General features: G+C 40.4%; 1 protein-coding gene across 1 annotated transcript; it reads left to right on the top strand.

Moving 5' to 3' along the window:
- Positions 1 to 840: 840 nt before the first annotated feature.
- Positions 841 to 11,071, top strand: LOC115145407 (vitellogenin). Its single transcript, XM_065003183.1, has 34 exons — positions 841 to 880; positions 1,046 to 1,066; positions 1,209 to 1,360; positions 1,452 to 1,703; positions 1,793 to 1,954; positions 2,045 to 2,193; positions 2,285 to 2,435; positions 2,544 to 2,701; positions 2,766 to 2,931; positions 4,597 to 4,722; positions 4,970 to 5,188; positions 5,283 to 5,500; positions 5,595 to 5,692; positions 5,802 to 5,926; positions 6,020 to 6,121; positions 6,232 to 6,351; positions 6,447 to 6,633; positions 6,730 to 6,823; positions 6,908 to 7,093; positions 7,215 to 7,374; positions 7,494 to 7,707; positions 7,792 to 8,072; positions 8,216 to 8,275; positions 8,378 to 8,452; positions 8,563 to 8,769; positions 8,909 to 9,060; positions 9,158 to 9,305; positions 9,408 to 9,534; positions 9,634 to 9,817; positions 9,907 to 10,001; positions 10,131 to 10,225; positions 10,359 to 10,524; positions 10,609 to 10,770; positions 10,879 to 11,071. Exons 1-34 carry the CDS (start codon positions 841 to 843, stop codon positions 10,989 to 10,991), a joined length of 4,965 nt encoding a protein of 1,654 aa, XP_064859255.1. The 3' UTR covers positions 10,992 to 11,071.
- Positions 11,072 to 11,765: the final 694 nt, after the last annotated feature.

Here is an 11,765-nt window from a genome sequence, read left to right as displayed (position 1 = left end):
AATTGCTGGAGTACAGAGCCAAAACAACAACAAATGTCTCACTGTCCAAACATTTTTATAAAATTGACACATTAATATTTCAGTCGAATTTAAACATCTGGATCGAACAACAAACCTGTTGTAGGCCTGCATATTCAGTGTCATTGACTGACAAGATGGCAGAGTCTTATCTCTAGGTCAAGCTGACCATTGTTGACACATGGTTGGTTCATCTGAATTACAAATACTTGTTCAAGGACTTCAATAGTGTTGAGGACAAGCTTGGACCAATGGCTGACCCATGTTCAAGTGCCAAAACTCGTTGAGTTTTGACATTACTAGTATTCTAATTTATCACATTCTCTAACATATTAGAATTGATCATACATGTACTGATCCAAAACTAGACAAAATATTTTATTTTGCATTGTGTTGCTACTTATCTCTACTGGGTTCTACTTCTAAAGTACAAGAGCCTTTGTGTACATTTTTATTTAGTGGTTAGATAAATAGAGAAAAATAACTAATGTAGTATTTAAAGAAAAATTTAGGTTGTAGTACACATAACTTGTTGGATAAAACAACACGTGATTCTCCAGATAATTTTCATTAAAGAACTGACTTAGATGGACATTGATCTGTGAAGGGCTAAATGGCAGTGGGGCAGGTTAACCTAACCTACGGGTGTATGTGGCCACCTCAGAACTAGTGATAACCAACTCAACAGGCTTTATTATGAGCACATACGGATCTCAACTTATGTAACGCTAGTTAATTATGTATTTTGTTACGATTGTTTTGTCGACAGAAAATTTCTTTAAAAGGCGGACTGGGACTGTTGTTCCTCACATCACACTGGCCATGAGAGCAGTAGTACTTGCACTGACTCTAGCCCTTGTGGGTAAGTACAGTTTTTCTGTCTTATTCTAGTGCAGATATTATAACTAACTTCATGTAAATATAACAAAGTTATGTAAATATTGAAATGTACAATTCTGCTTCTATGACATTTTTTGAAAAACATTCACTAACATATTGTGACAATTATTTTTGTTTTATCTTGTAGCGAGTCAATCTGTTAACTTTGGTAAGTACATATTATTTTTTATGGATTTTTACTTATGTTTATTAGGTAGTTTCACTTCTACATTTTTTTCTAGTTGAATAAATTAAGTAAAACCAGTTCTCAGATCACAAGATCATCAAATATGTTTTGATTGTTATTACAGCCCCTGATTTTGCTGCCAGTAAGACCTATGTGTACAAGTATGAGGCACTGCTCCTGGGTGGTCTGCCTGAGGAGGGTCTGGCTAGAGCTGGAGTAAAAGTCATCAGCAAAGTTCTTATCAGTGCAGTTGCAGAGAATACCTACTTGCTGAAGGTATTTAATATACATGAAGTTCCCACACAAACAATATCTTAATGTGATGTCCATTACATTGACTAATACATCAATTGATATCTTCTTGTAGCTTGTGAACCCTGAGATCTTTGAGTACAGTGGTGTGTGGCCCAACGATCCTTTCGTCCCAGCTGCAAAACTCACTTCAGCCCTGGCTGCTCAGTTCTTGATTCCCATCAAGTTTGAGTATGCCGATGGTGTTGTGGGTAAGGTATTTGCCCCCACTGCTGTCTATGAAACAGTGCTGAATGTCCATAGAGGTATCCTGAACATTCTTCAGCTCAACATCAAGAAGACACAAAACGTCTATGAGTTGCAGGAGGTAAAACTTGTATATGTTCATATATAGATGCAAAACATGTTTCAGTAAGCAATGTTTGAGTTCCTCACTCATGCTCTCTTTTGTGTTAGGCTGGAGCTCAGGGAGTGTGCAAGACCCACTATGTGATCAGGGAAGATGCCAAGGCAGAGCGCATCCATTTGACCAAGAGCAAGGATCTCAATAACTGCCAGCAGAGAATCATGAAGGACTTTGGTCTGGCTTACACAGAGAAGTGTGTAGAGTGCCGGCAGGTATGAGCATAATTATCTATTTTGGGGGTTGGAAAAACATAACCAGAAACACTTCACATGACAATACAACTCTGTGTTTTGTCTAAACAGAGAGGGGAGGCCCTGATGGGAGCTGCCACTTACAAATACCTCATGAAGCCCTCTGCCAATGGTGCTCTGATCTTGGAGGCCACTGTTACTGAGCTCCATCAGTTCACACCATTCAATGAGATGTCAGGAGCTGCCCAAATGGAAGCAAAGTATGTTGACTGATTTGTGGTACAGAAGGAAAACATTTTCATTTTATTAAGCTTATAGGTTTAAAAGTTTCCCATGAACTACCTTTCACAGACAAATGTTGACTTTCGTTGAGATCAAGAAGGATCCAATTATTGTCCCCGATAATAACTATGTTCACCGTGGATCCATCCGGTATGAGTTTGCCACTGAGATTCTCCAGATGCCCATTCAGCTCCTTAAGATCAGCAACGCACGTGCTCAGGTACAGTGACTCAATGGCTCTATCTATTATTTGATACATAAAGCCTGACAATATGTAAAGCCACAGATAACAAAGGTTTAATACAAACACTTCATTATAATTGTTTAGGCTGTGAAGATCCTGAATCATCTGGTCACATACAACACGGCACCGGTCCATGAAGATGCTCCTCTTAAGTTTCTGCAGTTTATTCAGCTCCTGCGCGTGGCAAGCTCTGAGACTATTAATGCCATCTGGGCTGAGTTCAAGGCCAAACCAGCTTACAGGTAAAAAAAAATCTTGCTCAATTGCTCAAACAAAGACACAATGACAGAAAACCTTTTTTTTCAGACACTGGATCCTGGATGCTGTCCCCTCCATCGGAAGATCAGTGGCTGTGAGATTCATCAAGGAGAAGTTTTTGGCTGGTGACATCACTATTTTTGAGGCTGCTCAGGCTCTGGTTGCCGCTGTGCATATGGTGGCTGCTGATCTGGAGACTGTCAAGATTGTTGAAGTAAGTAAACCTTTAAATGATGTTTAAGCATTATTATAGATTTCCTCATTAAGATGACTAAAAATTGTAGCATGAGGTGGTCTAGTGGTTAACACCACTACCTTCAACACATATGTGACCCAGAGCCTCGATTCAGTTTTATGTAGCAACATTTGGTGTTTTTTAAATTTAAAGTAGAGACTCGGATCTACAAAACAGTATATCATACACCACAGTTGAGGAACAATGCGAAAGTAATTCTGCTTTGAAAGTTGGTCAACTTGTTACCTCACTTTTGAGAAAATGTCCCTTGAATTTTTTCCTACACCTACTGGAGAGCTTCTGCGTTTAAACCTATTCGGCATCGTTCACACCCTCTAAAGCCCTAGCCCCACCCATCTCTTTAAGGATTCACATGCGAGACCATGAGCTAAACAGAGTGAGTAAGGTAGTGTAGTAAACAACCAAACATTTCAAGACTAAAAGTGGTGAAAGTAGTAGCCTAAAATAAGGAAAAACTCCAGGTAAAAATACACTTTATTTAGTCCTTGGCCTATAATATAACCTAATCTGACTTTGAAAGTGTCCGGATAAAAATATTTTATAATTATTTTATAATTATACATTATGCTTACCCAGACACTTGTCCAAAACTGATGGGTCATGTGAAATAAATTATATAACCACCCTCAGCCACATGTTGCTAAGTGGATGGTTACTATTGTCTGGACATGTACACATGTTCATGAAATACAACCGATGGCCGTAATCAGCAATTACAAGTGGCTTTCTGAGATACAAATAATATTACTGCAGAGATCATACACGTGCCGTTAGCTAGCAAGCCAGCAAGCTAACATTTGCTAGCTAGCTAACAGTATGCTTGAACTTGCAATGAAAATGACTTTCTGACTAAATTTGAAACTTGTAATATCTGAGAATGTAGCTATGCTCTTACCAGTATACATGGATGAACACTTCATGGCAGTGTGTCTTTTCTGTTTGATTTGTATCAAGCTACAGCTTGTTGGGCCCGTTGTTGTTTCAAGTCACTTCGGTTCGCACTGTGTGCAGAAAGTAGTCCATCACAACTTTTTCCCACTAATCTTTGTCGATAGCACCTAATAAATTCTGGGCAACAATGTTGTTGAGCGCAGTAGCAACACATTTTCAGATCTCCATAGCTAGCATTATATCTTTCAAAAAAGCCACTGTAGCAAGGATTATTGACACATACCGAGCAGCTCATGTTATAGACAGAAGTGTGCTAAATAGCAGACCAACACAAACTCATCTCTCGGCATGTCCAGCCCATTCATTAGCCCATTCATTATCTCAGCCAATCATGGCTAGCGGGAAGGTATTTTTCCATGGCTAAACCAACTAGGCTCCTAATTTAACAATTGTATTCATATTTACAGATGGCATACAAGTTTGTTATGAAGGCACATGACAGTTCACATGTTCTAGGAGGCATTTCTGAAAGAATAAACTGCAAATGCATCTCCTGTGAAGCAGTGATGTGCGACATACGCCTAGCTTTTTGAAGCTGGTCATATATGTGCTCGCAACCGTCTGGTTGCGAATCCTGGACCCACTTTACTCCTTCTACACTGTCCTATCTCTTCAATATTTTGTAAGAAATTATATAAAGATGACTCAAAACAATACCTTTTTCACCACCAGAGCCTGGCTTTCAACCACAAGATTCAGACACACCCAGTTCTACGTGAGATCGCCATGCTTGGTTATGGTACCATGGTTTCCAAATACTGTGTTGAATATCCCAACTGCCCCGCTGAACTTGTGAAGGTAAACTGGATGTATTTTCCTATAATCATTTACATTTGAGTCACTTAACAGATAGATCCTCTTACGATAGCTAGGTGAGATAGCAACATATCACAATCGTATCAAGTATATTTTCCTCAAAAAAAGATTTATCAGCAAAGTCAGTGCTATTGGGATACTCTTCAAAGAGGTAGATGTCATCTCATGTATATGATGATCTACTGATTGAGGTTATTCAAACATACCTACTGTACATGTCTTCCCACAGCCCATCCACGAACTTGCTGTTCAGGCTGTTGCTAATAGCAAATTTGAGGAACTCTCCATGGTTCTTAAAGCTCTGGGTAATGCTGGCCATCCTGCTAGCATTAAACCAATCACAAAGCTCCTGCCCGTGTTTGGAACTGCAGCTGCTGCTCTGCCCCTGACAGTCCAGGCTGATGCAGTCTTGGCCCTGAGGAACATTGCTAAGAGGGAGCCTAGAATGGTGAGTACAGTCCCTCCATTAAATTGCAAATGACAACATCATCATTCTCATTGGCGAAGTCCATTCAAATCTCTGCATTATTGTTGTGAAATAGGTCCAGGAAGTTGCTGTGCAGTTGTTCATGGACAAGACTCTCCACCCAGAGCTCCGCATGCTTGCCTGCATTGTTTTGTTTGAGACAAAGCCCCCAATGGGCCTGGTGATTACTTTAGCTAGCATTCTGAAAACAGAGAAAAATCTGCAGGTGGCTAGCTTCACCTACTCTCACATGATGTCCCTGACCAGGAGCACCGCCCCTGACTTTGCCTCAGTGTAAGAGCACTCTTTCACCTTTACATGTCATTACATCTCTCTCAATATCTATGGAATCAGATTTAATAACATAGTTGCTATTCCTTCATTTTAGTGCTGCTGCCTGCAATGTTGCTGTCAAGATGCTCAGCACCAAATTTAGAAGATTGAGCTGCCACTTCAGTCAAGCCATCCACCTGGATGCCTATTCCAGTAAGGTCCTCCTCTTATCTTCCTTGGCTTGCAACGACTGGCCCATTAGCATCATTCACTAAACATCAACAAAGTCAATCAATTACAGGTATTTTTCCCCATTTTAAAGATCCCCTGAGGATTGGTGCTGCTGCCAGTGCTTTCTACATCAACGATGCTGCCACCCTTTTCCCCAGAACTGTCGTGGCCAAAGCTCGCACCTACTTTGCTGGAGCAGCTGCTGATGTTCTTGAGGTAAAGGCATTTTTTCAAAGTTCCTTGTAATGATAATGATTGAGAACATTTAAAACACTTTTTAACTGTCCAAGCTTAATGTTTGCCCCTTAGGTTGGAGTGAGAACTGAGGGAATCCAGGAGGCTCTTCTGAAATTACCCCCAGCTCCTGAAAATGCTGACAGGATCACCAAGATGAGGCGTGTCATTAAGGCTGTAAGTATCAAGAATCACTACATTACACATTTATCTTAAATTGCTTCAATCCCTGTGGCTTTTTAAAATTAAATTGATCAATCAGGTTTGCTTTACTCATCTATCCACAGCTGTCTGACTGGAGGTCCCTAGCCACAAGAAAGCCCCTAGCCTCTATATATGTGAAGTTCTTTGGACAGGAAATTGCCTTTGCCAACATCGACAAGTCCATCATCGAACAGGCACTTCAGGTACAACAGATGATATAACTTAATAGTCTCCAAAAGTATTCATAAAACATTCACAGTTGAGGGGCAAAACAGCTAAACCTAATAATATCCCACAGCTTGCCAACAGTCCTTCTGCACGCGCTTTGGGAAAAAATGCCTTGAAGGCACTGTTGGCTGGAGCAACTTTCCAGTATGTTAAGCCCCTGCTGGCTGCAGAGGTGCGTCGCATCTTCCCCACCGCTGTTGGTTTGCCCATGGAGCTCAGTTACTACACTGCTGCTGTCGCTAAAGCATACGTCAATGGTAACTATATCATAATAGTTCTTGCTTAGTAATTAGTAGTTCTTCGCTAGATCTCTGATCTCCCATATGAATGTGCTTTTATCTTTATGTTCATAGTCCGTGCCACTCTGACACCTGCTCTGCCTGAACCCTTCCATGCTGCCCAGCTATTGGAAACAAACATTGAGCTACACGCCGAAGTTAGACCAAAGTAGGTATAAGACCAATATTTTCTGATGACATCATTAATACCACAAATCTTGGTAAATTTAACAAATGTCTCCTCTTCCTGTAGCATTGTCATGCATACATTTGCTGTGATGGGAGTGAACACTGCATTCATCCAGGCTGCTATTATGACAAGAGCTAAGGTCCGCACAATTGTCCCTGCAAAATTTGCAGCACAGCTTGACATCGCTAATGGCAACTTCAAGTTGGAAGCTTTCCCTGTTTCCCCTCCTGAGCATATTGCTGTCGCACAGTAAGGGCAATCCTTTTCTTGGTCAGAAAAGAGGATGTAATAGCTGTTTACATTAAGTTCATATTTTTTTAACACTGCTGCCACACTACAGATTTCTTGAGATCTTTGTTCCTTCAAACAGCATTGAGACCTTTGCTGTGGCAAGAAATATGGAGGATGTCCCAGTCGAGAGAATAACTCCCTTGATTCCTGCCCAAGGAGTAGCAAGAAGCGCACAGCAGTCCAGGGATAAGTTCACATCTATGATTGCAGCCTCTGCTGCCTCTTTTGCTGGAAGTTTGGTGAGTTTGTATGAAATACTTGTTCAAAACTAAATCCACATAAGCATTGCCAATCAGAAATTATTAACCACAGACCCCAGACATTTGATACATTTTGTGAATTTATATCATTTTTTCAGTCAAGATCTTCCGAGATCCTCTCTTCTGATTTGCCATCCAACTTCAAGCCCATCATTAAGGCAATTGTAGTCCATCTTGAGGAGACAATCTGTGTCGAAAGGCTTGGAGTCAAAGCATGCTTTGAATTTGCCTCAGACAGTGCTGCCTTCATCAGAAACACTCTTTTCTACTACATGATTGGAAAGCATTCAGTCCTTATTTCTGTGAAACCATGTAAGCATTCATTTGGTAATAAGCCAAGTTCAGCATATACATGCAACAATTTGTTTAGCTATTTATAATGCATTCCATTTTTAGCAGCATCTGAACCCGCCATCGAGAGGCTGGAGTTTGAAGTGCAAGTTGGACCCAAGGCTGCAGAAAAGATTATCAAAGTCATCACCATGAACGAAGAGGAGGAAGCTCCCAAGGGAAAAACTGTACTGTTGAAGCTCAAGAAAATTCTGGTGCCTGATCGGAAGAACGGCACCAGAGATTCCTCTAGTTCCAGCAGCTCTCACTCTAGTAGTTCCTGCTCTAGATCCAACAAATCAGAGAGCAGCAGCTCTTCCAGCTCCTCCAGCTCCCGCATCTCCGAGGTAAGGCTACTGTTTCTCACAAAACTCTTTGAGTCAGATATTTATGGAGTTGACAAACAAGGCACAGACCTGTTGCAAACATACATAGATGTTAAAAATGTGAAGAGAATTTATTGAATGTATTGGTATTTTTACCCAAATAGCCCGACGGCCCCGACCAGCCTTACGACCCCAACGACCGCAAATTCAAAAAGAATCACAAGGTACAATATTGAGGAATTTTCATCTACGGTATGGTTGACAAAAATAAATGTTTGTATAAAAGTTTTTCCGTAAATACCCTGGGTTTTGCTGTTTGTTTGCAGGACTCTCAAGCCACCTCCAATATCATCTCCAGAAGCAAGAGCAGTGCCTCTAGCTTCCATGCCATCTACAAGCAGGTGACACTTCACCATCATAACTTGAGTCAAGATTATCATCTCTTTCATTGTGTGCCATTGGGAGAGAGCGCAGAGATGAATTAAGATTTGAAATGTGTTTCTCTTCTCAGGACAAATTCCTTGGCAATAAACATGCCCCTAAGGTGATCATCCTCTTCCGTTTAGTGAGAGCTGACAATAAGATAGAGGGATACCAGGTTACTGCTTACTTGAACAAAGCTACTTCCAGACTGCAGATCATTATGGCTGCCCTTGATGAGAACGACAACTGGAAACTGTGTGCTGATGGTGTTCTGCTCAGCAAACACAAAGTCACTGTAAGATCAAATATCTTGTAAATGGTGCTACAATATAAGTTTTCTGATCATTTTTTTAATGTTTAGGTTGTACCGTGGGTAGCAATAACAACTAAGGTATACTAAAAAAATGTACACTTTATTTTGTTCTCCTAATTAGGCCAAGATTGCTTGGGGTGCAGAGTGCAAGGATTATAACACCTTTATCACTGCTGAGACTGGTCTTGTTGGTCCAAGCCCTGCAGTTCGTCTGAGGTTGTCTTGGGACAAACTCCCCAAGGTTCCCAAGGCTGTTTGGCGCTATGTTAGGATGTACGGTTACTCATTTGTTATTTACTAGTGATAGCTGAATAATGTTACAGAACAAATCAAGAACAACTTCTGATTTGTGTAACCTTTTCTATTCTAGCGTGTCTGAATTCATCCCTGGGTACATCCCATATTACCTGGCTGACTTGGTTCCAATTCAAAAAGAAAAAAATAGTGAGAAACAGATTCAATTCACTGTGGTTGCAACATCTGAAAGGACCCTGGATGTCATTCTGAAAACACCCAAGGTGAGGAACATTGTTTTTCCCACAATAGCATTTTCTGCTGTTTTATTTCTCCAGACTTCTCTTCTTGGTTGACTGTTTCTGATTTGTGTATCTAAATCACAGATGACACTGTATAAACTGGGTGTGAACCTCCCCTGTTCTCTGCCCATTGAGTCTATGACTGATCTTTCTCCCTTTGATGACAACATTGTTAACCAAATCCACTACTTGTTTTCTGAAGTCAACGCAGGTAAGCAGAAACAATAAAAAAAACAAAAAAACAAAACAATGTCACAGTACAACGTTAAAAAAGGCAAGGAAGGTATAAATGAACACTATTGTTTTCCAGTTGAATGTAGCATGGTCGGAGACACATTGACAACATTCAACAACAGGAAGTACCCGGTCAAAATGCCTCTCTCCTGCTACCAAGTTTTGGCTCAGGATTGCACCATAGAGCTCAAATTCATGGTTCTGCTGAAGAAGGATCACGCATCTGAACAAAACCACATCAATGTGAAAATCTCTGACATGTGAGTATTGTTTTAGAAAACAATTGCTTTTGACACAAATATATTTCCATCAATAACAATGTATGAAATATTATCTTTGACACTTCCAGTGATGTTGACCTGTACCCTGAGGACAATGATGTGATAGTGAAGGTCAATGAAATGGAAATTTCCAAGGACAACCTCCCATACCAGGACCCCTCAGGTTTCTCATGCTCCTTCAACCATATTTATCAACATCACAATAACTAGAATATTCTAATGTACTGCAGTAATAAGATAATAGAAATGGCCTCATCCATAAACTACAACATTGTTTATTTTCTTTCCTAAGGTTCTATCAAGATCAAACAGAAGGGTGAAGGCGTGTCTCTCTATGCCAAAAGCCATGGTCTCCAAGAAGTCTACTTTGACAGCAACTCATGGAAGGTGATTGGAATCTTATGTCATGATATCAATAATACTGTATCATTAAATGTATGAATAGCGTATTACTTGTTTAAAGGGCTACCAAAATATAAGCTACAGTTGTTCTAAGTTGTTGTGTGATTTTGGCACTCAGATTAAAGTTGTGGACTGGATGAAGGGACAGACCTGTGGACTCTGTGGAATGGCTGATGGCGAAGACAGACAGGAGTACCGTACACCCAGTGGCCGCCTGACCAAGAGCTCAGTCAGCTTTGCCCATTCCTGGGTGCTTCCTTCTGATAGCTGCCGTGATGCGTCTGGTAAGTCTTAGCCTACCGCTTATGCTGCATTACAAATGTCAGTTCATTTAGTTAACATATTATTGCTGTACCTCTCTATGTCAGAATGTCTCATGAAGTTCGAGTCTGTGAAGCTGGAGAAGCAGGTGATTGTTGATGACAGGGAGTCCAAATGCTACTCTGTTGAGCCTGTGCTGCGCTGTCTGCCTGGATGCCTCCCAGTGAGGACCACCCCCACCACCATCGGTTTCCACTGCCTGCCCGTCGGTGAGTCTATAATGGACAACTGTTTTACTGAAGACACCATACTGTTCTGATGTATCCAATAAATATTGATATGCAGTTCCTAATTTCTTACTTTCTTTCCTATTACAGATTCCAACCTGAACCGCTCTGAAGGTCTGAGCAGCATCTATGAGAAGAGTGTGGACCTGATGGAGAAGGCAGAAGCCCATGTGGCCTGTCGCTGCTCTGAGCAGTGCATTTAGTGCTCTGGTGGAGCATATACTGTAACTTTTATAACAGAAAATATGTAATTTCACATCACTGAGATGTAACCTACAACATTATTGACCACTCAAATTGTAATAAATCCAACTGTGCATTCAAAGATGGTCTCTGATACATTTTTCCACATTTTTCATTTGCAAAAAGAGCCCTCTAATAAGAGAAATTTAATGGCAATCACTTTTCATGGTGAATGATGAAATTAAAAAAACTATTTAAAAAAAACCGTCAGTGCCAAAAACACCTTCAGCTTGACAGAGGAGTTATATTGTAAACACGCGCAACTTGCTATGACTGTTCAGTATACCAATTCCATTGCACTGCATCTACAACAAATACAATAGCTTAGACCAATATTGTTTTGTTGTCATCACAATCAATTGAAAGGAAAGACAGTTTGTCAATTTCATAAATCAATGTAAAGAACTATATCTCTTTTCACATTTGGTGTTGGTGTATCAGCAACATTTCACTGAATGCACATTCTAAAATGATATTCAATATTTAATTTTTTATGTCTGCAGGGGCAGTATTGAGTAGCTTGGATGAAAAGGTGCCCATACCAAACGGCCTGCTACTCTGTCATAGTTTCTAATATTTGCATAGTATTATTAGTATTGGATAGAAAACACTCTGAAGTTTCTAAAACTGTTTGAATGATGTCTTTGAGTATTACAGAACTCATATTGGCAGGCAAAATCCTGAGTTGAAGTCAAAACAGGAAGTCAGAAATCTGAGCTCAGATTATCGCATGC

This window comes from Oncorhynchus nerka, linkage group LG17 (assembly GCF_034236695.1).
Source record: "Oncorhynchus nerka isolate Pitt River linkage group LG17, Oner_Uvic_2.0, whole genome shotgun sequence".
In the NCBI taxonomy this organism is placed as follows: domain Eukaryota; kingdom Metazoa; phylum Chordata; class Actinopteri; order Salmoniformes; family Salmonidae; genus Oncorhynchus; species Oncorhynchus nerka.
Note: the sequence above shows the minus strand (reverse complement) of the source record. Positions and strands in the feature narration are given on the sequence as shown.